The sequence below is a fragment of the Nycticebus coucang genome, chromosome 17 (genome assembly GCF_027406575.1).
Source record: "Nycticebus coucang isolate mNycCou1 chromosome 17, mNycCou1.pri, whole genome shotgun sequence".
Taxonomy (NCBI): Eukaryota; Metazoa; Chordata; class Mammalia; order Primates; family Lorisidae; genus Nycticebus; species Nycticebus coucang.
In genome coordinates, this window is record NC_069796.1 from 33,201,078 (window position 1) to 33,227,050 (window position 25,973).

The 25,973-nt window shown below is 45.2% G+C and overlaps 1 protein-coding gene across 2 annotated transcripts in view; it reads left to right on the plus strand.

Annotated features, from left to right (window-relative positions):
* Nucleotides 1-366: 366 nt before the first annotated feature.
* The window catches only part of PCBD2 (pterin-4 alpha-carbinolamine dehydratase 2), a 62,708-nt gene continuing 37,101 nt past the window's right edge, over nt 367-25,973 (plus strand). The window contains exons 1-2 of one of the 2 annotated variants that reach the window (XM_053565957.1): nt 390-1,045; nt 6,831-6,962. In XM_053565957.1, coding sequence (XP_053421932.1) covers nt 953-1,045; nt 6,831-6,962 — 225 coding nt within the window. In that variant the 5' untranslated portion in view covers nt 390-952. Of the gene's footprint in view, nt 1,046-6,830; nt 6,963-25,973 lie in introns of both variants that reach the window. The other variant, XM_053565958.1, reaches the window with a different exon arrangement.

A 25,973-nucleotide genomic window follows, 5' to 3' on the forward strand; every position in this document is an offset into this window, starting at 1 on the left:
TAATTTTAAAAACTCTATGCTTTAAATAGTTAATTTTATGATAGGTCAACTACATCCTGGAAAAAAAGGCAAAAAATATATTAATACACATCCATATAATACTGCTCCAAAAATGGTACCAGAGAACGCTTATCTAAATCTGTTCACACCTATCTCCGGAGTGTTCATCCTGAGTGGATCCTAACAAGACAGCCAATTTTTTTTTTTTTTTTCTTTTGGCCGGGGCTGGGTTTGAACCCGCCACCTCCGGCATATGGGACCAGCACCCAAGACACCCAATTTTTACAGAGTTATAGTAGTAAAGCCACATTTTCCAGACTGTTTTGTCTCTGCAAATACGGACGAGCCACTTGGCTTAAGGACCTGGCAGCTAAGCAGTGACTGAACAGAGTGTACGTTCGAACCCTGGGCCGCTGACTGACGAGCCCCTCATACTAACCACTGTGGGCACTGTCCCCCGTTGAGTACTGGATTAACGACAATGGGGATAGTCCCCAAGCGCCCGCAGCTCAGGCCCATTGCCCCTGCCCGCGACATCCTCCCGCCCGCGCACCGCAGCCCGGAGGGAGCCCAGCGTGTGCGGCGGGTCTGAGGGAAGCCGCCGCCGGAGGCGAGGGCAGGATTCCGGACCCGGAACTGCAGGACAGAGGCTGGCCAGCTGCCCGCGTCCCGGACACCGCCGAACCAGACGGCCCGTGCGGGGGCGACGCAGAGCGACTGGGAGGCAGGAGCCCAGGGCGGCGCGACGGCGGGGTCTGCCGCGCCGCGCCCGCTCGGAGGCCCGGAGAGTCGGCGGCCACCGGGGCCCCTGGGACCTTCGCGACCCGGGCCTGCGCGGCGGGGAGGGCTGCGAGGGACGACCAGGCGGGCGGGGGCGGCGGGAGCCGCGTGGGGCCGGAGCAGGAGCAGGAGACGGACAGGCAGCCCGCCGGGCAGCCCTCGGCCGGCGGCCATGGCGGCCATGGCGGCGACGCTCCGGGCGCCGGAGACGACGCGGCGCTTGTTGGCGGCGCTGTGGAGCCAGAGCCCGAAGCTCGTGGCCATGGTGAGTGCCGGTAGCGTGCGGGAGGAGCGGGAGGAGCGCGAGCCCCCGCGGTGCCGGCTGAGGGGCGGGAGGGAGGAACCCGGAGGCCCCGGAGTGGGCCGGGCCCGCGCGCTCGGCCTCGTGTCCCTGCGCTCGGGCGCTGGACACCTGTCCCGCTCGCCGGTCGGAGACCACGGTATCTGCGGCATCTGCCACCCTTTCCTGGGCTTAAACATTCTGCCATAGCTTACGAACTTGCTACCAGGAAACAAACGAGAACGAGTTTTGTTAAACAACAACAAAAAGCAGACATGGAAAGCGGTTGTAAAGCTCTTCCGTGATGTGCTTGATGATTTTTTTTTTTTTTTTGTAGAGACAGAGTCTCACTTTATGGCCCTCGGTAGAGTGCCGTGGCCTCACGCAGCTCACAGCAACCTCCAACTCCTGGGGTTAAGCGATTCTCTTGCCTCAGCCTCCCGAGTAGCTGGGACTACAGGCGCCCGCCACAACGCCCGGCTATTTTTTGGTTGCAGTTTGGCCGGGGCCGGGTTTGAACCCGCCACCCTCAGTATATGGGGCCGGCGCCTTACCGACTGAGCCACAGGCGCCGCCCTGTGCTTGATGATTAAAGGTGCTGCTGGGACCTCACGCCACGGGGGAGCTCGGGCCGTCTCGGGGACCGCGGCTCCTGTCAGCATTCACTCAGGGGCAAATTCGGATTTTTTGGAGGAATTATTAATAAATTATCCTTTCTGGTGCCACATTGGGGTTTTGTTTCCACTTCAAGGGGCTTTAAATTTTCCTGCGTTAGAAATTAACCTTCTGGAGTAAATGGAGGGAAAGCTTTACCATGCAGCACCACCTAGTGGAAAAGTGTTGCGTTAAACTTAACTTTTAACTCTTAAATTGCTCGTTAGAGCCTTTCTAGTGGGTTGAAGTTCTTTAACAGAAGAAATTTAAAATAGCTTGAAGTTGGAGAGAGAGAAGCACTTTGTTTCTCACCAAGGTAAGAGCACAAGTGGAGGCTTACAGTAAACTAGGCGTGCCTCAAAGCATGTCTCTGTCCAGGGTGCTGGTGATCAAGTAAAATAGTGTTCTGGAATAAACAGACAAGATCTGACCGGCTACTATGTGCCAGGCTCAATGCTGGTTGCCTTCACATTCGAGGTCTCTTTTAATCCTTTCAAAAAATTTGGCGGGTAGATATTGTAATATCCCCACTGTAGACGTGAGAGAGGACACTGGAATTGAGAGACACCAAGTTCAATGTCCCACAGCTTAAAGTAACAAAACTAGGTTTTGAATCAGTTTACTCTTTCCAGTCCCAGGTTTTTTGCCACTCTCCTACCTGCTATGTAAAAAAATTTATTTTATTTTATTATTAAGTCATAGCTGTGTACATTGATGTGATCATGGGGCACCATACACTGATTTTATAGACCATTTGACATATCTTCATCACACTGGTCAACATAGCCTTCCTGGCATTTTCTTAGTTATTGTGTTAAGACATTTATATTCTACATTTACTAAGTTTCACATGTACCCTTATAAGATGTCCCGTAAGTGTAATCCCACCAATCACCCTCCCTCTGCCCATCCTCCTCCCACCCTCCCTTCCCTCTCCCCCTTCCCCATATTCTTAGGTTATAACTGGGTTATAGCTTTCATGTGAAAGCCATAAATTAGTTTCATAGTAGGGCTGAGTAAATTGGATACTTCTTCTTCCATTCTTGAGATACTTTACTATACGTAAAAAATTTAAGCCCCACACTAAAGGTTCTTTTGAGAGTGTGTCTTCATGGGGGCCACTGGTGTTACTATTTATTTTTAATTGTTTTTTATTAATTCATAACTTTGTACATTGATGCATTTATGGGGTTCAGGGTACTGCTTCAATATACAATGTGAAATGCTTACATTGAACTAAGTAACACATCCATCACAATTTGATACTCATTTCTTAATAGTTTTGGTGTTACTATTTAGATGGAGTGGTTTCATTTCCCAGTCCTGGACATCATCCTTATTGCTAGGTAGACAGGTGCCCTGAGCCTGAATGAATACCCTGGGTCGCATTGGGGATGTGGATGGTGGAGGTTGCTGAGAAAGACAGCTCAGAGTGTGTTCTGCAGACCCCAGGTGCCTGCTGCACTGCCCATGGCATGTTTAATAGTTCTTTGCAGCTACTCAAACTGGACACAGATTTTTCTGTTCCTTTTCCAAAATTCTCAGAGTTGGCTTGGCGTGGTGGCTCACACCTGTAATCATAGCACTTGGGAGGCTGAGGTGGGTGGATAGCCTGAGCTCACGGGTTTGAGACAAGCCTGAGCCAAAGCAAGACCTCATCTCTAAAAATAGCTGGGTTTTGTGGCGGGTACCTGTAGTCACAGTTACTGGGGAGGCTGAGGCAAGAGAATAGCTTGAACTCAAGAGTTTGAGGTTGCTGTGAGCTATGATGTCTACTGAGGGTGATAAAGAGAGACTCTCAAAATTCTCAGAGTTGACAAAACATTTGTTTTACTAAGAATTTTAAATTATTTTTTTTCTTTTTCCTGTCTCCCAGGCTAGAGTGCCAGGGCATCAGCCTAGCTCACAGTAACCTCACACTACTGGGTTCAAGTGATCCTCCTCCTTAGCCTCCTAATTAGCTGAAACTACAGGTGTGCGCCCCCATGTCTGGCTAATTTTTTCTATTTTTAGTAGAGACAGGGTTTTGCTCTTGCTCAGGCTGGTCTCAAATTCCTGAGCTCAAGCGATCCTCCTGCCTCAGCCTCCCAGCACATTAGGATTATAGGCATGAGCCACTGCACCCAGTCATTATTTCATATAAGAAAGCTTTATGTACAGCTATGATTTAATAATAAAAAAAGAGCTTTGTGTAAAATTTCATAACTGTTAATTATAAAACTAGTGGATAGGTCTTTTTGTATTTATTTATTTATTTATTTATTTGAGACAAAGCTTCACTATGTCACCCTGGGTAGAGTGCTGTGGCATCACAGCTCACAGCAACCTCGAACTCTAAGGCTTAAGTGATTCTCTTGCCTCAGCCTCCCAAGTAGCTGAGACTACAGGTGCTTGCCACAATGCCTGGATATTTTTTTGTTGTTGCAGTTGTCATTGCTGTTTAGTTGGCCTGGGTCAGGTTCGCACCCGCCACCCTTGGTGCATGTGGCCGCTGCCACAACCACTGTGGTATGGGCATTGCCAGTTCTTTTTGTTTTTTAATAGTAAATGGCAACAGAGTAAGACTTTGTCTCAAAAACAAACAAAACTAAAAGCAAAAAAGCAAAAACTTCAATGTTTTTTTTTTTTTGTAGAGATAGAGTCTCACTTTATGGCCCTCGGTAGAGTGCCGTGGCCTCACACAGCTCACAGCAACCTCCAACTCCTGGGCTTAAGTGATTCTCTTGCCTCAGCCTCCCGAGTAGCTGGGACTACAGGCGCCCGCCACAAAGCCCGGCTATTTTTTGGTTGCAGTTTGGCCGGGGCCGGGTTTGAACCCGCCACCCTCGGTATATGGGGCCGGCGCCTTACCAACTGAGCCACAGGCGCCGCCCAAAACTTCAATGTTTTAAATATTTTTGTTTAATTAGATATTCTCAGCTTGGCGTCCGTTGCTCAGTGGTTAGGGCACTGGCCACATACACTGGGGCTGGCAGGTTTGAACCTAGCTGGGGCCTGCTGAACAACAGTGACAACTACAACAACAACAAAAAATAGCCAGGCGTTGTGGTGGGCGCCTGTAGTCCCAGCTACTTGGGAAGCTGAGTCAAGAGTATTGCTTAAGCTCATGAGTTTGAGGTTGCTGTGAACTGTGATGCCACAGTACTCTACCAAGGGCAACATAGTGAGACTGTCTCAAAAAAAAAAAAAATTCTCATTTTTCCCTTTTGTTAGTTCGTGGGGAGAGGGTAGCTGATCTAGCAAGGAAGCAAAATTAGAAAATTGGTTCATTAGTATTTTTTGCATTCTCATAGAATAAGTTGTCTAAAGGTAAAACACTTTTGTTCTCTTAATTATATTAACGTATGTGATAAAAGATATTAGGATTTCTGAAGTAAGAATGAGCTGCAGCTTAATGGTGGAAAACCTGCAAAGTGGAGCTTGGCCCCCAGCTGCCCTTTGTTGAGGAGCTCTCACGGTAGTTCAGTCTTTTGAGTGACTGTCTGTCTCTCACTGAGGGTATGATAGCCTTGCAAGCAGGTAAGATAAGGTAGGAGATAATGCCTGAAATGAGAAGCCAGCTTTCCTGACTTCTAGTTGAGTATTTATCTCTTTTTTTTTTTTTTTTTTTTGTGGTTTTTGGCCAAGGCTGGATTTGAACCCACCGCCTCCAGCATATGGGACTGGCGCCCTATCCCTTTGAGCCACAGGTGCCGCCATTTATCTCTTTTCTTTGGCCCCAATGTTTAGAGTTCTTTCAGTTAAAAAGCAGTACTAGAATTGTGGATCTTTAACCAACAGAACCTGGGTTTGTGACTGTCATTATCTGAGTGAGTAGAAATGAGGCGGACAGTGCACATAAGGGCAATGGACTGGGCAGTACTCTGGCCAAACCATGGAGGGAGTTTGTCTTACTGATACTCTGAGAAAAGTGTCTCATAAACTTACTCCACTAGATAAGGGCTCCTTTAGTCTGCAGGATGTGTGGACTCCTGGAGGTTTTTATATAAAATTCTATGTAAATGTGCATTTGTTTTTTTCCCTTTGGGGAATGGTTTTCATTGGATGTGAAAGGGGGTGGTTATTCCATATAGTGAAAACCCATGTGAGTAAGCAGTGAAGGCTACTAAGGTGATATGGGGCCATCCAAAGAGCAATAGACCAGAAGTTTAGAGCTCTGAGTTCTAACATGGGACCTGCCAATGGACTTGGAGGATTTCCCTGGATGAGTTTTTTTCTTTCTTTTTTGAAACAGTCTCACTTTGTCCCCCTTGGTGAAGTGCCATGGCATCACAGCTCACAGCAACCTCAAACTCTTGGGCTTAAGCAATTCTCTTGCCTCAGCCTCCCAAGTAGCTGAGACAATACACGGAGCCTGCCACAATGCCCGGCTGTTTTTGTGTTGTAGTTGTCATTGTTGTTTTTAGCAGGCCTGGGCTGGGTACAAACACGCCAGCCCCGGTGTGCACGGCTGGCACCTTGACCACTGAGCTATAGGCAATGAACCCGGGTGAGTGTTTTTTACCTCAATTTCTTAAGTCCTAGAATTCTGCAGAGTGTCCTAGATGGTCAGTGGTAATGATCAATCTCAGTTTTATCTGTAGTCAACTGGACAAGCTGAATTATGAAGTTTGAGGTAACAAGAGGGCAGAGATAACATATCCTTTGGAGGCAGCTTATTTTGCACAGAGTTAGCCTTGTTTTCATCTGTCTTTTGAGAATAAAGAAATGGGAAGCTAGGGCAGCTCCTGTGGCTCAGTGGCTAGGCACCAGCCCCATATACTTAAGGTGGCGAGTTCGAACCCGGCCCCGGCCAAACTGCAACAAAAAAATGGCTTGGGTGTTGTGGCGGGTGCCTATAGTCCCAGCTACTTGGGAGGCTGAGGCAACAGAATTGCTTAAGCCCAGGTGTTGGAGGTTGCTATGAGCTGTGATGTCACGGCACTCTGCCGAGGGCGATAAAGTGAGACTCTGTCTCTATAAAAAAAAAAAGAAAGAAAGAAAGTAATGGAAAGATAGAATCTGTTGCTCTTGGGACTTTTTTTTATGTATCTCGACTTAAGGTAAAGAGCTATAAGTTTATTTGACTTTAAATTAACCTCTGCATTTTCAGATATGAAATGTGTTCTCTCTGTAGTCAGCAGATGCTCACTGGTTGACAGCAGAGGAGAGGAACCAAGTTATACAAGACCTTAAAGCAGCAGGATGGTCAGAATTAAGTGAGAGAGATGCCATCTACAAAGAGTTCTCCTTCAAAAATTTTAATCAGGTAATTATTATAAATTTTTGCTAAGACCATGGTCTATTGTCACTGTAACTCTTTCTAATACTATTGGTTATCTGGTCCTATGTGGATCTAGTATCCATCCTCTCTCTTCCTTAAGAATTCAGAAGTAAAGTTATGTTCTCGTTGATAGTTGCTACCAGGTAGGCAATTCTTAGTTCTGAGGGAAAAGGGAGGTTTGCTTGTTTGGAAAATCAAATTCTGAAACCCCTATTGCTTTGATTTGGTGTTGGTTAGGGTGTTTGGTTTCTTTTGAAAATTCCAAGAACATTAAAAGTGGGTGTGAGCTTTTTACATTTATCAGAAGGGGCCATGAGTTAAACCTGTTGAGAAATGTTCACCTACTTGATGATTACCCCAACTTTTCCTAGGTGTTTGGGAATTTTTTTTTTTTTTAAGAGACAGAGTCTCACTTGTCTCCCTCCGTAGAGTGCCATGGCATCACAGCTCACAGCAACCTCCAGCTCTTGGGCTTAGGTGATTCTCTTGCCTCACCCTCCCGAGTAGCTGGGACTACAGGTGCCCACCACAACACCTGGCTATTTTTTTGTTGCAGTTTGGCTGGGTCCAGGTTCGAACCTGCCACCCTCGATATATGGGGCTGGTGCCCTACCCACTGAGCCACAGGCACTGCCCTGGCTGGGAAATTTTTTTTTCTTCTGTCTCTAAATCACTTCCCAAGCTACATCTCTTCTCTGATTGGCTTGTTTCCCCAAGCCCAGTAGCCAGCTCTTGATGCTTTTCTTAAAACCTGACCTCCCCTTGGAGACTCAGTTTTAACAAGGTAGCTGTTCCATTAGGGCCCCACCCTGTTTAGAGAGTCATCTCCCATGACTTACTCTTTAATTATTACTCCATTGCATTTATATAAGGTAAATGCTCTTGACTATTCATGTTTGTTCAGTTAGTTTGGTAATCCTTTGGACAGATTTATTGTTTTTATTTAAATTGGGTGTCAGTATCTAGAAGTCAGAGACCATGTTTGCTTAAATAACTGTCTATTGTACCTAATATAGTTCTGGGTACAAATAGGCATTTGATAAATGTACACATTGATAACAGTGTTTGCTAGTTTCGAGAAGGGTGTGTGGGGACCAGATTTCCATCACAGAACCTTTGGCATGTTTTCCTAGTAAATGCCATTGGCTCCACTGAGCTGCATGCCCTATTCTGTGTTCCATCCATCTGGCTGCCAGCGTTCTGCTGTGCGTCCCCAACTCCTGAGAAAACCTGGACCAAGCAGACTCCCTGTCCCTGCTGCCCCACATGCTCAACAGCTCTTGTCAAGAGCTTAGCACGCTGTGGCTGGTGGCAGCGAATCCCATTGGTACAGTAAGCTTGTGCATAAGCTCTAGGTAGCATTTTCCAAGCTTATTAAAATTCTTACATGTGTACAGCTTGACTTCTTTAAGCCAGGCCTAATTTATTGGGCTTGAACATGTGGCTTAAAGTACTTGAACGGCGTTGCCTCAGGCCCTGCCCGTGAGTCAGTCCCTCAGCACCACTCTGACCTTATGCTCTGACTTTCAGAAATGGGAGGAAAGGGAAGCTTGCAAAGCATCATGGATTATTTCTAATGTTAGTCACTGGAACGTTTAATTAACTAGACTTTTTCCCCTTTATCCAGCTTTTAGGGAAAAAAAGCAGATGACAAAAAATATCAGCCCATGTCAGGAATATATTCAGACGACCAGCACTGAGATTATATCCTTTTTCCAACCAGGCTCCATGACTTCTGCATGTACCATGTCCTATAATGGTAACTGATGTCATGGCAACTGTCATTGCCTTCCAGAGAAAGACAACTAGCAACTCTGTCTTGTAGCTGAACAAGTCAGGCTCATTGCTCTCATCACAGTGAGGGAGAGTGCACACTGCAGGGTGCCGTGGGCACCTTGGGAAGATGGCAGTAAAAGGACTTGCTGTAAGATTTATGCTTCTGGTAGTGATATTGGAAAGCTTTTCGTTGTTGTTGTTGTTGTTGTTTGTTTGTTTAAGACAGCGTCTCTCTGTCACCCAGGCTGGAGTGCAGTGGTTCAATCCTAGCTCATTGCAGTTTCTAACTCCTGCCTCAGTCTCCTGAGTAGCTGGGACTATTGGCAAATTTACCCATACCAAGGTAATTTTTAAATTTTCGGTGAGTCGAGCTCTTGCTTTATTTCACAGGCTTGTCTGAAATTCCTGAATTCCTTGTCTGAAATTCAAGTGAACCTCACATGTTGGCCTTTCAGAGTGCTGGGATTATAGGCATGAGCTACTAACTGTGCCTGGCCAATATTGGAAAGTATGTTTTTTTTTTTTTTTTTAGACAGGATCTTGCTTTGTCATCCAGGCTAAAATGCAGTGGCATCATCATAGTTTATGGAAGCCTCAAATTCTTAGGCTCAAGTGATCCTCCTGCCTTAGTCTCCTGCATAGCTAGGATTATGGGCATAAACCACAGTACCCTGCTAATCTTTCTGTGTGTTGTAGAAATGGGGTCTCCTCCTTGCTCAGACTGGCAACATTGGAAAGGTTTTTTTTTTTTTTTTGAGACAGTCTCACTCTGTTGCCTCAGGCTAGAGTGCTGTGCAATCGTAGCTCTCAGCAACCTCAAACTCCTGGGCTCAAGTGATCCTCTTGCCTCAGCCTCCCAAATAACTGGAATTATTGGTACTCGCCACAAGGCCTGGCTAGTTTTTTTTTTTTTTTCCCCTAGTAGAGATGGGGTCTTGCTCTTGCTCACCTGGTCTTGAACTCCTAAGCTCAAGAAATACACCCACCTTGGCCTTGCAGAGTGCTAGGATTACAAACATGAGCCACTGGGATGGCCTGATTCTGTATTTTAATAAATCTTACTTGTAGGGAGAGCAAATTAAAGCAGGGCCACCCAGGATAGTGGCTCATGCCTGTAATCCTAGCACTTTGGGAGGCTGAGGTAGGGAGATCACTCGAGCCCAAGAGTTCAAGACTAGCCTGAGAAATATAGTGAGAGCTCATCTCTGCAAAAAATAAGATAGTTATCCGGGTGTGGTGGTGTGCTCCTGTAGTCCCAGCTACTTGAGAGAGTAAGGCAGGAAGATTGCTTGAACCCAGGAGATTGCGGTTACGGTGAGTAAAGATTGGGTCACTGCACTCTAGCCTGGGTGACAGAGTAAGACCCTGTCTCATAAATAAATCAATACATAATAAAATAAAATAATACATAAAATTAAATAATAAAATAAAGCAGAAGCAGTGGTCATGCATTAGCCAAGAGGAATATTTGGTATTTCACGGCTTAGCCAATGTTTGTGTTTTGTCTGTGTTCAGATACCATTGCAGAGTAGTCATGGAGTGGCCTTGTCTAACACTGATGTTCAGTAGGAGAGGACCAAGGCCTACTTAATAGTCCTAGGCAGTCTCACAAATATCAGGAGCTGCTTTTCTCTTGTGTACAGTTTAGGTGTAGAGTAGTGACCCTCTGGCACTGGCATATCCTCATTCATTCATCCTTCATCTAGGAAAGAAAAGTCATTTTTTAAAGTGTAACAAGAATATTACAATGTAAGAATAGGATGGTGTAAATAAAAAAAAATCTACCATTGTAACTATTTTCTTCTTTTTTTTGTGTGTGTGGTTTTTTTTTTTTTTTTTGGCCGGGGCTGGGTTTGAACCCACCACCTCCGGCATATGGGACCGGCGCCCTACTCCTTGAGCCACAGGTGCTGCCCCATTGTAACTATTTTCATTCTGTTTTGTTCTCTTCTGGTCTTTCTTCATAGCTATAGTTTATTTACAATGTGACAATTATATATGTATTTAAATTTTTTAAAAATTATTTTAATTTTTATCATAAAAGCCATATTCCTTAATTTAACAAATAGTACCAGCCACTGTTCTAAGCTCATTCTAGAGGAGAAAATAGACAATAAACAAATGAATAAGTAATGTAATTTCAGCTAGTGGTGAGGTCCATGATGAGGAATGGAGCAGGCTGTTAGAACAGAGAGTGGTGGCAGGGTGGGTCACCATGGAGGGGGGAGTGGTCTGGAAAGGCCTCTCTGAAGAAGGGATGTCTGAGGGCTGATAAACATGAAGGAACTAGTGTGGGAAGGTACAAGGGGAGAACTGTCCAGATGGGGAGAACAGCAGGTGGAAAGTCCCTGAAGCAGAATGATCTTGGTATGACTGAGGAAGAGCCAGGAGGCCAGTGCTCTGGAACAGACAGAGTGGAGAGAAGGGAGGGGAGCAGCCAGAGCTCTGGGGCTTTGTTGGCCTTGTGAAGAGTTTGGATTTTATTCTGTGAAAGACAGCTATGGGAGGATTTCAAGCAGGGAAGTGTCATGTGGCTTGTGTCCTATAAAAATCACAGTAGGGCGCCTGTCCCATATGCCAGAGGTGGTGGGTTCAAACCCAGCCCCGGCCAAAAACCACAAAAAAAAAAAAAAAAAAAAAAATCTCCCTGGCTATGGCTTGGCACCTGTATCTCAAGCGGCTAAGGCGCCAGCCATATACACTGGAGCTGGCGGGTTCGAATCCAGCCTGGGCCTGCCAAACAACACTGACAATTACCACCAAAAAATAGCCGGGTGTTGTGGCGGGCGCCTATATTCCCAGCTACTTGGGAGGCTGATGCAAGAGAATCGCTTAAGCCCAAGAGTTGGAGGTGGTTGTGAGCTGTGACGCTGCGGCACTCTACCCAGGGTGACAGCTGGAGAAAAAAAAAAAAAAAGGGCGGTGCCTGTGGCTCAAAGGAGTAGGGCACCGGCCTCATATGCCAGAGGTGGTTGGTTCAAACCCAGCCCAGACCAAAAACTGAAAAAAGAAAAAAAAATCTTCCTGGCTGTTCTGCTGAGAATCGATCGTAGGAGGGCAAGACTGGAAGCTTGCAGATTCGTAGAACACTTTGGTGGTTATCTAGGCCAGAGATGATGAGAAACTATGGAGGTAGCAGTGGGGGTGGAGAGAAATGTAGGGTTTCTCATATATTTTGAAGATAGAATAATCAAGACTTACCGAAAGTTGGAAGTGGGAACAGGGGGAGGGGGCTCAAGGATAGCCCTAAAGGTTTGGTTCTGTAGAGTGAGGGTTGGTGTCACAGGTAGAGTGGCAGGGTAGGGGGGTAGGGAGGTTAGCATCCTGTTTTAGACATGTCAGGTTTCAGATACTTGTTAGTCATCCCAGGGGCTCTATCAGGATAGCAGGTGGATAGAAGAGGTTAGAACCAGGCTGGAGATGGTGGTTTGAGAATTTTCAGAGGGGAGAGTTGTGACAGCACAGCTGTAGATAGGCAAGAGAGGACAGGATCACATGGGTAGTAAGGGCACGGGGATGACATGTCTGTTGTGGTAGGAAAGAAGGAAGAGGGTATGGGTATAGATACATATAGGTTGGTACATTTGTAATGCGTAAAGAGGTAATTCTCTTTTAATTGCTTCTATTATTTTAGTGAGGTCATCAATTGAGAGCAAGCGGGGGTGAGAAGGAGGAGTACTAGAGATCTGGGGAGCTAGGAAAAGGAGTGGAAAAATCATCTTGGAGACTTTAATGGACTAACTTGGGAAATGTGGCTGATTGCTGGGCAGTTCTCTGTGTTACTACAGATTTATGGTCAAACTTTTTTTTTTTTGGACACAGAGTGTCACTGTGTCATCCTCAGTAGAGTGCTGTGAGGCAACTCACAGCCGGTTGCCCAGCTCACGGCAACCTCAAACTCTTGGGTTTAAGCAATTCTCTTGCCTCACCCTCCCAGGTAGCTGGGACTACAGGCACCTGCCACAGTGCCCCGCTATGTTTTTTTGTTGTTGTCATCGTTGTTTGGCAGGCCCAGGCCATGTTTGAACTCGCCAGCTCTGGTGTATGTGGCTATGCCCTAGCCACTGAGCTATAGGCGCTGAGCCAGGTTAAACTTTTTTTTTGATTAAACTTTTTTTTTTGTAGAGACAGAGTCTCACTCTATGGCCCTCGGTAGAGTGCTGTGGCCTCACACAGCTCACAGCAACCTCCAACTCCTGGGCTTAAGCAATTCTCTTGCCTCAGCCTCCCGAGTAGCTGGGACTACAGACACCTGCCACAACGCCCGGCTATTTTTTGGTTGCAGTTTGGCCGGGGCTGGGTTTGAACCCGCCACCCTCGGTATATGGGGCTGGCGCCTTACCGACTGAGCCACAGGCACTGCCCTTTAATTAAACTTTTAAAAATTATTTTCTTCTTCTTTTTTCCTTTTTTTGAGACAGAGTCTCACTCTTTTCTCCCAGGCTAAAGTGCTATGGCAGCAGCTTAGCTCTTAGCAACCTCAAACTCCTGGGTTCAAGTGATCCTCCTGCCTCAGTCTTTGTACAACAATACCTGGCTGATTTTTCTATTTTTGGTTGAGGCAGAGTCTTGCTCTTGCTTAGGCTGGTCTTGAATTCCTGAGCTCAGGCGACCCTCCCACTTGGACCTCTCAGAGTGCTAGGATTACAGGCCTAAGCCACTATACCCAGCTGGTCAAACCTTTTTAAAAACTTTTATTCTTTTAGAGACAGAGTTTTGCTCTGTCACTGACGCTAGAATGTGGTAGCATCATCATAGCTCACTGTAGCTTCCAACTCCTGGGCTCAAGTGATGGTCCCACCTCATCCTTCTGACTAGCTAGGACTATAGGCTTGGCTATCATACCTGTCTAATTTCTTTAATATGTTGTAGAGGTGGGAGTCTTTCTATGTTGCTATGCTGATCTCCAGCTCCTGGTCTCAACTGATCCTTCCATCTCAGCCTCCCATAGTGCTGGGATTGCAGGTGTGAGCCACTGTGCCTCACCTCTGGTCAGACATTTATTATTTATTTATTTAAGAGACAGAGTCTCACTTTATAGCTCTCAGCATAGTGCTGTGGCGTCACAACTCACAGCAACCTCCAATTCCTGGGCTTAGGCAGTTCTCTTGCCTCAGCCTCCCAAATAGCTGGGACTGCAGGTGCCCGCCACAACGCCCAGCTATTTTTGTTGTTGTTGCAGTTCGAACCCACCACCCTTGGTATATGGGGCTGGTGTCCTACCAACTGAGCCACAGGCACCGCCTAGGTCAGACATTTAGAGTGAAGATTCTGTAAGTTTGTCAAGCCATGTTTAGCTGCATGAGCATAAGCTTGGTGTAGGTTCAGAGTTGGGCTTAACATAGACTGAACTTTCGGTGAGGCATGGTGGCTCATGCCTGTTAATTGTAGCACTCTGGGAAGCCAAGGTGGGAGGATCACCTGAGCTCAGGAGTTCGAGACCAACCTGAGCAAAGTGAGACCCCATCTCGACTAAAAGTAGAAAAATTAGCTGAGTGTTGTGGTGGGTGCCTGTAGTCCCAGCTATTTGGGAGGCTGAGGCAGGAGGATTGCCTGAGCCTAGGAGTTTGAAGTTGCTGTGAGCTAAGCTGAGGCCATGGCACTCTAGCCTTGGTGACAGAGCAAGATTCTGTCTCAAAAAAACACAAAAGAAAAAACAAAAACAAAGACTGAACTTTTGCCTAATGAGTGCAGTGGAGGAACAGAGAGGCAGGGGAAATAAGGGTGTGTGCAAGGAAGGGATTAAAACCTTGGCCCTTGGAGTGTAGGCTGGTGAAGGAAGTACAGCTGTGACTTGGGAACTAGATTATAAAGAGCTGGGAGTGTCAGTGATAAAATCTTTTTGGAGGGCAATTGAGCAATGCCTGTTAGCTTTTAAAATCCATGTACCCATTGTCCTAGTAGAAATTTATCTTCTAGGTGTATTCCTGCTGGTATGCAAATTGGATATGTAAGGATGTCCATTAGAGCTGTGTGGGCCTCTAATTTTTTATTGTGAGCAGATGTTTCATGTCTCCCATGCTGCAACCCACTCCACAGGAGTTAAAGGACACCCACTGTGCCCCAGCACCTCTCCTGACCTCGATTCTACAAAAGGGAGAAGCCACACTCAGAAATGATGACACCTCTCCTTAAGAGTATGACCCACAGTGGGTGATATCACTGTATTTTAATCTTTGTTGAACATAATAAAAAAATACATTGTTTGGCTCAATAGGTTATGAACATTTTTCAGTCCTTTAAATAACCTTTTCATTTTACTTACAATAAAACTTTTAGGAGTATTATGATTTTATTTTGGTTGGGCTGTTACAGTTTTTAGGTTTGCTATACGTGATTTTAGCCAAAAGGCCAAGAAGTGATTGAATGGTTTGCTTATGTAGTATGTATACAGTGGTATCACAGTTTGCTTTAGTCTTCATTTCTTTTACTACTATGGAAAATGAACCATATTTCAGTGACTCTGGATGAAAAACTTATTTCTCAAAGCTTTGGTCTATTCCAGGTTTTACTATAATAATAAATACCCAGCAAAATACATTGGAACTTCTTTTCTCTCAGAGGTCTAAGATATGTTAGTTTTTTTTTTGTTTTTTTTTGACACACAGAGTCTCACTATGTGGCCCTTAGTAGAGTGCCGTGGCGTCACAGCTCACAACAATCTCAAACTCTCAGGTTAAGCAATTCTCTTGCCTCAGCCTCCCAAGTAGCTGGGATTATAGGCGCCTGCCACAACGCCTGGCTGTTTTTTTGTTGCAGTTGTCGTTGTTTAGCTGGACCAGGATGGATTTGAACCCTCTACCCTCGGTGTACATGGCTGGCGTTGTAACCACTGTGCTGTAGGTGCCGAGCTGATATGTTAGTTCTAAATAGTCCAAATTCATTTGATAGCTCAGATGGATATGAACACTTAAAGATTATAAATGCAAAGATTCCCACAGGATGTTCTGAGCATAGATGGAATAACCACAGTGTCAGCTGCGTAAGCCCACTGTCTCTACCTGTGTGCTGAACAGGCTGTGCAGTGTGCCGTGGGTTGGGTTGTTAGTGTCAACAGATGATGACACTCTCTGAGCAGACAGAGCCTAGCAATGTCAGGACTTGAGGCAGGGAGTTTCCACACTCAGAATGCTTGGCTTAGACTGAGTGGGGTTGGCATTTGTAAAGATGTTTTGCTTTTTCCCATTCATGTAGACTCCACTTGAATGGGAGCAAACCATTTAATCCTGAAGCAGCAATGAAAATAATTTTATGGTTGGGGGTCACCACAACATGAGGAACTGTATTAAAGGGTTGTGGCATTAGGAAGGTTGAGAACCACTGATGTAGACAGAAGGAGACAGGTCTATAAATGACATACTAACTTAGGTGTTTGGGAACTGTGGGCACCTGCACTGAAAGAACAAAATGTCAGAATTGTGGGTATGAGTGTTTCATAAAGATAGATTTTGTTATAAATTGTCATATATGAGGATAAACAGGACACTTACTTACAAAGTCAGAGGAAATTTTAAACTTTAGAAGTAGGTGCAGAAAGAAGGTTAGGCTTTGGAACCCAGGAAAGAGGCTACTCCAGATGCCAGCAGGTGGAGCCCTCCAGGGCAGGAGCCCAGGCCGGGAAGGGTGACCCCCTTCTCTCACTGCTGGATACCTGGGCCACCCTGATAAAAAGCTTAGTATCAGGAATAGGTAAGCAGTGGTGCTAGGCACTTACTGGGTTTGGTACCTTTGGGGTGAATGATGAATTTTGTGTGGATGAAATGAAGAGTTTCTAATTGATAATGGAAGGCATATTTGATTCAGGAGAAAGTGACCAAGATTTATGAGAAAGCCTTGTAGTTCTCTGCATTCTTGGAGCAGCTCCTGTACTTTGTGCTTCCTTCGGTGGGTCTGCCCAGCAGTTCAGTTATGTTAGATTGGATCATTGGAACTGGGTGATGTTCGGCTACTTTGACCTATAAAAATGGCACTTAATGCAGTTCAATCTAATTGTTTGTCAAAGTGTCATATCTTTTGGGCGGCGCCTGTGGCTCAGTCGGTAAGGCGCCGGCCCCATATACCGAGGGTGGCGGGTTCAAACCCGGCCCCAACCAAACTGCAACCAAAAAATAGCCGGGCATTGTGGCGGGCGCCTGTAGTCCCAGCTACTCGGGAGGCTGAGGCAAGAGAATCGCTTAAGCCCGGGAGTTGGAGGTTGCTGTGAGCTGTGTGAGGCCACGGCACTCTACCGAGGGCCATAAAGTGAGACTCTGTCTCTACAAAAAAAAAAAAAAAAAAAAAAAAAAAAAGTGTCATATCTTTTTGCAGGGCAAGGTCCAAATTTTATTTGTTCTACACTTTGTTTTGTTTTTGTAGAGACAGAGTCTCACTTTACGGCCCTCGGTAGAGTGCCGTGGCCTCACACAGCTCACAGCAACCTCCAACTCCTGGGCTTAAGCGATTCTCTTGCCTCAGCCTCCCGAGTAGCTGGGACTACAGGCGCCTGTCACAACGCCCGGCAATTTTTTGATTGCAGTTTGGCCGGGGCCGGGTTTGAACCCACCACCCTCTGTATATGGGGCCAGAGCCTTACTGACTGAGCCACAGGCGCCGCCCTTGTTCTACACTTTGGTCATCACATTCACACACATATTGGTTATTGTAATACTGCCCTGGAAGGCTAGCTGGAGGGGAGTGAGGAGGAGCCTTCTTAATGGCCCGGGTCTGTAGTGGTAGTCCAGTCCAAACACTGCAACTTAGGTGTGTTTGGGGATTTCTTGTGCTCAGAGAAACTCCTGCTCTAGAGCAGCTGAAAGTTACTATTGCTGACTACTTCGTAAAAATGTTTATTGAGAAATTGGATAATAGGGTTATGGTTAACATTTTGAAACACTTAGTGTAGTCAAAGGCTTGATGATACCAGAAGGAACACAACTGCTGATGAAAGTCTTACCAATTACCTGCATTGATGCAGGATGTTGGTTGGAGTCTTAACAGCTCTCAGTGAACCAGTTAGTTCAGGTTTATTGTCCTTTGTTGTGCATATCAAAGTTAGAGTCAGTAAGGCATCTGAGCACTCTGGAAAGTGTCTTCTACCTGTTGAGGGTAGGAAGAACTCCCGAAGAGGATGTTCCCCACGGTTTGAGCATCTGTAGGTTAAAAGGTGTTACTTTGCTTTTGTTCTTTCTTTTTGTTTTTTTGAGACAGAGTCTCACTTTGTCACCCTCAGTAGAGTGCAGTAGCATCACAGCTCAAGCTCAAACTCCTGGGCTTAAGCAACTCTCTCTTTTTTTTTATTTTTATTTATTTATTTTTTTTATTAAACCATAGCTGTGTACATTAGTATGATCGTGGGGCACCATACACTTGGTTCATAGATCGTTTGACACATTTGCATCACATTAGTTAACATAGCTTTTGTAGCATTTTCTTAGTTATTTTGCTAAGACCTTTACATTCCACATTTACTAAGATTCACATATACCCTTGTAAGATGCACCGCAGGTGTAATCCCGTTAATCCCCCTCTTTCCCCTCTCTCCCCCCTCCGTCCCTTCCCTTTCCCCTTTCTCCCTATTCTTAGGTTATAACTGGGTTATAGCTTTCATGTGAAGGTCCTACATTAGTTTCATAATAAGGGTGAGTACATTGGGTACCTCAGCCTCCCAAGCACTTGGGACCACAGGTGCCCGCCACAACAGCTAGCCATTTTTTGGTTGTAGTTGTCATTGTTTAGCAGGCCTGGGCTGGGTTCAATCCCACCATCCCTAGTGTATGCGGCCAGCGCCCTAACCACTGAGCTATGGGTGCCGAGCCGTCACTTTGTTTTTAAAACAAGTTTGTGTTTCTGGGACCAGGTAAAATGAAAATTTATATTGTTATCACACATGGTAGCTTGTATTTAACATGCGCCTCCTGGTGGGCTTTTACCCTCAGTAGACTAGAAACCTGAGAAAGTGCCCATAGTGTTCGTATGGAGAGTAAAGACATTTTATTTATTTATTTTTTTATTAAATCATAGCTGTGTACATTGATATGATCATGGGGCATCATTCACTAGCTTCACAGACCGTTTACCAAGTTTCACATATACCCTTAAGACATTTTAAAAAACTTTGCCTGGCTCGGTGCCTGTGGCTCAAGCTGCTAAGGAGCCAGCCACATACACCTGAGCTGGCGGGTTCGAATCCAGCCCTGGCCCGCCAAACAACAATGACGGCTGCAACTAAAAAATAGCCAGGCATTGGGCGGTGCCTGTGGCTCAAAGGAGTAGGGCGCTGGCCCCATACACTGGGGGTGGCGGGTTCAAACCCAGCCCGGCCAAAAAAACTGCAAAAAAAAAAAATAGCTGGGCATTCTGGTGGGCGCCTGTAGTCCGAGCTACTTGGGAGGCGGAGGCAGGAGAATCACTTGAGCCTAGGAGTTTGAAGTTGCTGTGAGCTGTGATGGAACGGCACTCTACCCAGGGCAACAGCTTGAGACTCTGTCTCAAAACAAAACAAAACAAAAATGTTTTGCCTAAAATTTAAGAAGCTAATAAAAATATCTGTGTGATGTTCATGTTGGTATTGATTTTGGAGTTCTTCCTGGAGTTTGGGGAACCCTGGGCAGGACCATGTTGATGCTGTCAGCTGGTGGCTGGAACATTAGTGCTGGTGTCCACCAGGGCAGGGAAATTAGAGCCTAAAATGTTGTCATCTGGAGTCTTGTTTCTGTTGTTTGTGTCATGCAATAGGTTTAGACCTGCTATGTCTTTATAAAAGCAACATACAATAGATAGATGAGGAGAAATGTTAAACAGGTGTCAAGAAGGCAAATACGACACCAAACTGCAGTGTGAAAACACAGTGGTCATTACATCGTCCTTTAATAAAAATGGACTTTTAACTGCATCGGTTTTTCTTAGTTGTGCATTAAATCTTCTGTTTAAAAAAAAAAAAAAAAAATCTTCTGTTTACAGAGCTTAGCCTGAGTATTTTGTGAAAGTCAAACAGCCAAGAAGTATAATTTCCTCAACAGTCTTTGTCTTGCCCTTTTACAGATGGCGTAAAAGCAGGTGTGTAAAAAATAAAAAAGCAGTTTGAGCTGACGTGAAAGGTATTTCAGATTTACGCTTTGCAGATGATATTGGTATGATTAATGCATTCATTGCTTTTTTTTATTGCTTTTCACAGATAATGTACGTGATGCATGGAAAATGTTGTGGGTTTAAATCTTTGCCAGATTTAGACTGTGAATATCAACAGATGTTATCATATAAGTACCATAATTATTATAAAATAAAAAATTCGTCATGAAATATATTGACATAAATTTCATTTATGTAAATTGCTTTCGTTAGTATAAAACCTTAGTGTAGCTGTTGGGGTTTGTGAAGCACTTTCGATGAGATTAACTTGGTATAAAGTGGTCACAAATGGGTTGCTTTAAATTTAACTGACAAGAAAATAACACTCAAGAGTTAGGAAATTACCGAGACATTTGTTTTCAGTCTGTGTTGCTTAAATAGGTTGACTGAGAATTAATAACAGTGGACTGCTGGCTCAATAATTGCAGAAAATAACTGAAAGGAGACTTTAAATAATAACTTAAAAATATTTTGGTCTTGCTCTTTCTTGATCTGTTTCTGTTTTTCTTTGGTGTGCCTGCCCGCTGCTTCAATATGGCCATCATCAGTAGTATCGGGTTTGCACAGGAGTTTTGTCAATAGAGTTTTGGTGCATTAGGGCTGTGTCATAGAAACTTGCATTCAGATGTGTCAGAATACAGATCCTGGGTGCCTAAGGGAGCAGCTGTATCAACTAGCCAGCTCTTGGCTAGTGCTATACGCATGCTCCTGTGACTGGGTAGTGGCCAGTTGCTGTCTGCCCTTAGGAGGAATTGGGTTCAACATTGTGGACAGGTGGGGGAGGTTCTTTTTCCCTGGTTCTGAGCTGTACATATTTTGGGCTTTTTTCTACATCATTTTAAAATTCTGTTTATTTTTTTATTTTATTTTATTTTATTTTTCTAGTTTTTGGCTGGGGCTGGGTTTGAACCAGCCACCTCTGGCATATGGGGCTGGTGCTCTACTTTCTACACCATTTTAAACAAAACAAAGCAGTGACATCCTTTTCCCTGTGTTGTAGGTAATTTACCATCACATTGCCATTCTGATGAGGCTAAAATGGGGCACTCAAACTCAGTCACTGAATTTTGTGGGACACTGAACCAGACTGAGACCATGGGATTACTTGTGATTATACTGGGTCATGTCACTGTTAGTAGGGGCCAGACTCACATCCCCAGTTCCTACAGCAACTTTTTAGAACGTACTGTGATACAGAAAGGTGGTTGTTTTGTATTTGTTTTTTTTTTTAGGAGATACCTTGTTTTCCAAGGACTACTTGTTGGATTAGTTTTCTCCCTTAAATGGGTTTTACCATACTTCCCTGAGAAGGGGAATATTCACCAGTTGAAACAAACAAAGCTGTACTTGTCTGGGAGTAGCCCAGGTATCACTGTTGAGCAATCAGAGGTCATTTAATTGTATCGTTAAAGTCAGTCCTGTCAAAATAGCAAACGCTGCTAATGACTCTGTGTGCTTGTGTGCTCTCATCCAGCAGGGCAGGATTGAGGCCTTTTACCATATCATACATCCAACTGACTTCAAATGCCCTGTCCTCGCCATTGCAGCCCTGGCTAGAGCTGCCCCAGACTGCTGGGCCAGGAGCCACATAGTCTGGCTCTGTCAGCATCAGTGAGCCCAGTAAGGCATCTGGGCTGCCAACCACAAGGGGCTCTGGGCCCTAGATGCAGAGGAGGAAGAGGCAACAGAAGTACATATTCCATTTCTGCCCGGGAAAGCTCCCAGTTTTGTTGGGGAGCTGGCACATCTGAATTGTACGGGTGGTTGATTTGTTTTCAAGTTGACGTATTAATTGGACATTAAAATGTGAAGCACTGTACTAGTAAGCCAAAGGAGTTGTGTTCCAGGATGGCTGCCTGGAGGAGGAGAATTTTGAATTGGTCCTTGATGATGTCATAGGTTGTGAGGGAAGGCCCTAGGTGAGAGATTTGCAGGTGGCATAGGCCACGAGTGGGGAGAAAGGACTTGGGGAAGCGAGGTTCCTGAGATTGGTTCCGTGAGCTGGGCTGCAGAATGGCAGGTGTGGTTCTTATGGTGCAGTCCTTCCTGGGGGTTGCATCAAGGTTAGGACACCTGAAGCCAACAGCCGCATCCTCCCTTTCCTTTGACTTGCTTGTGTCCCCTGCAGGAGAACCACCATCCTCTCAAGCACCCAGACCTGAAACTGAAGAATTACCTTTAGTATCTTTCTCCAGGACTCCTAGAGAACTCCCTAGAGTTTCAGTTAGAGCTCCCTGGCTCCCTTTGCCATGACCAGGTTGGTCTTTGCTCAGAAAATCCCAATGTTTTCCTATTTATTTTACAGGCCATGCTTCATCTTCTCAGAGATTTCAAAGCTGCCCACAGCCCAGCCTTAACCCTACCTCACATTACTCCTTTGCAGGAAGCCTCTCTACTCAGCGTTTAGAACTGTAGGGACCTTTAGGGTCACCCAGTTATTCCCCTCAGTGAAGATATAGGAAAACCCAGGCTTAGATGGGGGAATACCTTGCCCAAAGCCATAGAAAATTAGTGGCTATGCTGGACCTGGAGCTAAGACCTCTAGCATCTCAGTTCAGTTTTTTTTCTGCCTTTATCCAAGCTGTTCTCCCTCCCCTGCCCCATCCCACCCTATCCAGCCCTCATCTGTTTACTGTTGGAAAGTGTTTCTTGATTTTTATGTACTTAATAATAACGAACACTTATTGAGCACTTACTATAGGGTAGGCAGTGTACTGGACACAGTGAGTGAAGCAGATTCTGTCCCTGTCTTCATGAGTATACAGTGGGGGAGGGGGAGCGTAAGCAAAGGAAAAAATGAATATATCATTATGAGGTATGGTAAACGTCAGGAAAGAAAATCCTAGCAGCTTATGCTTAAAGAACACTCAGACTGGGCGGTGCCTGTGGCTCAGTCGGTAAGGCGCCGGGCCCCATATACCGAGGGTGGCGGGTTCAAACCTGGCCCCGGCCAAACTGCAAAACCAAAAAAATAGCCGGGCACTGTGGCAGGCGCCTGTAGTCCCAGCTACTTGGGAGGCTGAGGCAAGAGAATCGCTTAAACCCATGAGTTGGAGGTTGCTGTGAGCCGTGTGAGGCCACAGCACTCTACCGAGGGCCATAAAGTGAGACTCTGTCTCTACAAAAAAAAAAAAAGAACACTCAGACTATGGGCCAGGCAGTACAGTAAGGACTTTACATGTATTCATTCCTTTAATCCTCACAAAACCCTGTGAAGTAGATATTTCCTTTATTTCACAGATGAGGAAACTGAGGCTTGGACTGAGTGACTTGCTCAAGATCCCATGGCTAGTAAGCTGGGTCAAGATTTGATTCCAGGCAATCCAGGCCTCTGCCACAGAAAAGGGGCCCTGAGGGAGAAAAATGAGAAGACAATTCTAATTGATAAGAGTGGTCAGGGAAGGCCTCAGTAAGGAAGTGATAAGCTGGTACATTTCTTAAACAAAGACCAATCAGAGGATGTAGAGAAGGAAGAGGCCACCTTCAAATTGGGGAGAAGAGTGAGGAGGCTGTTGCATTCATCCAGGTGAGGCATCATCACTGGAGTGGACTCAGAAAGAGGTTATGGACTGGGGCAGGAACAGAGCAGAAGCAGAAAGGTGTAGCGGCTGGAGTTGTAGTTAGTTTACATGAGCGGAAACCAGTGGTAGCCCAGGTAACTCTTAGGAAATGCAGATAGAGCATACCCAAGTTCTTTCGACTAGTAATGACTGATAATGGATGGTAAGGAAGAAGAGCAGAGGGTAAGAATGATTTCCAAAATTTGGGCCTGGAGGACCTGGGTGGCTCACGCCTGTACTCCCAGTACTTGGGAGACCGAGGTGGGTGGATTGCCTGAGCTCGCAAGTTTGAGACCAGCCTGAGCAAGAGCAAGAACCTGACTCTAAAAAATAGCCAGGCGTTGTGGTAGGCACCTATAGTTTCCGCTGCTTGGGAGGCTGCGGCAAGAGGATCATTTGAACCCAAGAGTTTGAGGTTGCTGTGAGCTAAGACGCCATGGCACTCCACCAAGGGTGAACAAGTGAGACTCTGTCTCAAAAAAAAAAAAATGAGTCCTGGTTTTGACACTGTTAAGTAGGAGTGCCATGAGACATCCAGATGTTAAGTTCAAGAAGGTAGTTTTTTGTCTGAGTTTGGAACTCAGAGGTAAGGTCTGGGTTGTAGATAATTAGGGAATCATAGGTATGCGAGGGGAAAAAGCCAAGGTAATAGGTGAGATTAGTCAGGAGGAAATTACAGTGTGACAAGAGAAGGTTGCTCAGGATTCAGTCCATGTAGGGGTTGGATTGATGAGGAGTTGGCAACAATTGAGAAAGACTTTGTTAGAGGAATAGGAATATCAGGTCAGTGTCAGTATCACAGAATCTAAAAGATGAGAGGGATCAATTCTGAGATGCCACGTAAGGTGAATACCAAAGGATGGCTATTGGATTAAGCGACATGGAGGTCACCAGTTATTATAACAAGAGGGCTTTGGTGGGGTGGGGGTGCAGGCCAGCCAGAAGAAGAAATGGGGCTCATAGGCTTTCTACATGTGATAAATGCTGAATTCCATTTAGAATTCATTCCTTGTTTGTAATGTTTTTTTCAGCCTTGTTTTGACGTTAAACCTATGCATCTTAGAGTTTTGATATTGAGCCTATGATTTTAGAGCTAAAAAGGATGAGACACCTGAGGCTCAGGGGTAAAGTGCTTTGCCAGGTGACAATTAATCAGTGGCAAAATTAGGACAACACTAAGTGCAACTTAGATCTTGTAACAGGACAATGCAACTATTTATCTATGTCTCTCCAGCTGAGGTATAAGTACCTTGAGGACAGACTTGGGTTATGCTTGTGTACATCTCCTGCAGTAACCAGTCCATTATTACCTAGATATGTATTTTGAGTACCTAAGGTCTCCTGATTTGGTTCACTGTGGGTGAGCTGATCAGCACTCTTAGTCCCAGGGGAACATAGTGTTTTTTATCTTTCTGTCTCCTGCATGTTATACATACAACTCTTTCTCACTGGGGACTTTGCATCTCCCTGACCTCCCTACTCCACTTGTGATTCTTGACCAGCCTATCTGGCCACTAAGTTGCTGTGTCTGTTGGGATGAGAGAGGGTGATCTGTATTGCTGTGGAGCACTACCCTGGAGAACACAGCATTGACCGTGCCTTTGTTCTACATGCAGTTTTGCAGCATCTGAGAAGAAAATGGGCATCTTTAGTCAGTTGTCTCCTGTAATGAGAGACTTAGGCCGGCACTCAGTATTTTAGCACCACTGCTTCAGCCACCCATAATCACAGCCAGAGTTTGTTATCAATATTGGTGTCCCTAAGGCCCATGGCAGATTCTTCTCAGGCCACAAAGTGCCAGCTAGGAAGCTGTCAAGATCTGTTTACCTCTACCCATTAGTTACCATTTCTGTTTCAAGACAGTTCTTTTAATTTCCGATTTTCTTTTCCTTTCCTTTTCTATGACTGTTCGTCCAGCACTCTTTGCTATGCCTTCCTTCCTTCCTTTCTTCCCTCCCTCCCTTCCCTTCCTTTCTTTTCTTTCTTCAGCCTCGTCTCGCTCTGTTGCCCTGGGTAGAGTGCCATGGTGCCATCTCAGCCCCCAGAAACCTCAAACTCTTGGGCTTGAGCAGCCCCTTGCCTCAGCTACTGAGTAGCTGGATCTACAGCCATGTGCCATTGTGCCTGGCTAGTTGTTGTTTTTTTTTTTTTTTTTTTTTTTTCCTATTTTTAGTAGAGATGGGGTCTCACTCTTGCTCGTGTTGGTCTTGAACTCCTAAGCTCAAGCAATTCACCCATTTCAGCCTCCCAGAGTGCTAGGATTACAGGCATGAGCCACCACACCTGGCCTTCTTTTTTCTTTTTAATTATAACTTGGTTGTGTTCTATATAGAAAAGTTAAAAGCTATTTACTGTATGTTTTAGAAATTATTTTTAGAAATTTTGATGTAAAAATGTTGCTTTAAGGTCATTCAGAATACAGATAACTCTTAATGTATTATTTACCTGAAATGTAGCCATATTAGTTTCCTTTGAGATAGTTTAAAAGATCACTAAGTATTTTATGAACTAACATGTGTTTGAGTGTCTGTTAGATGTTAGTAGTTGCTCAGTG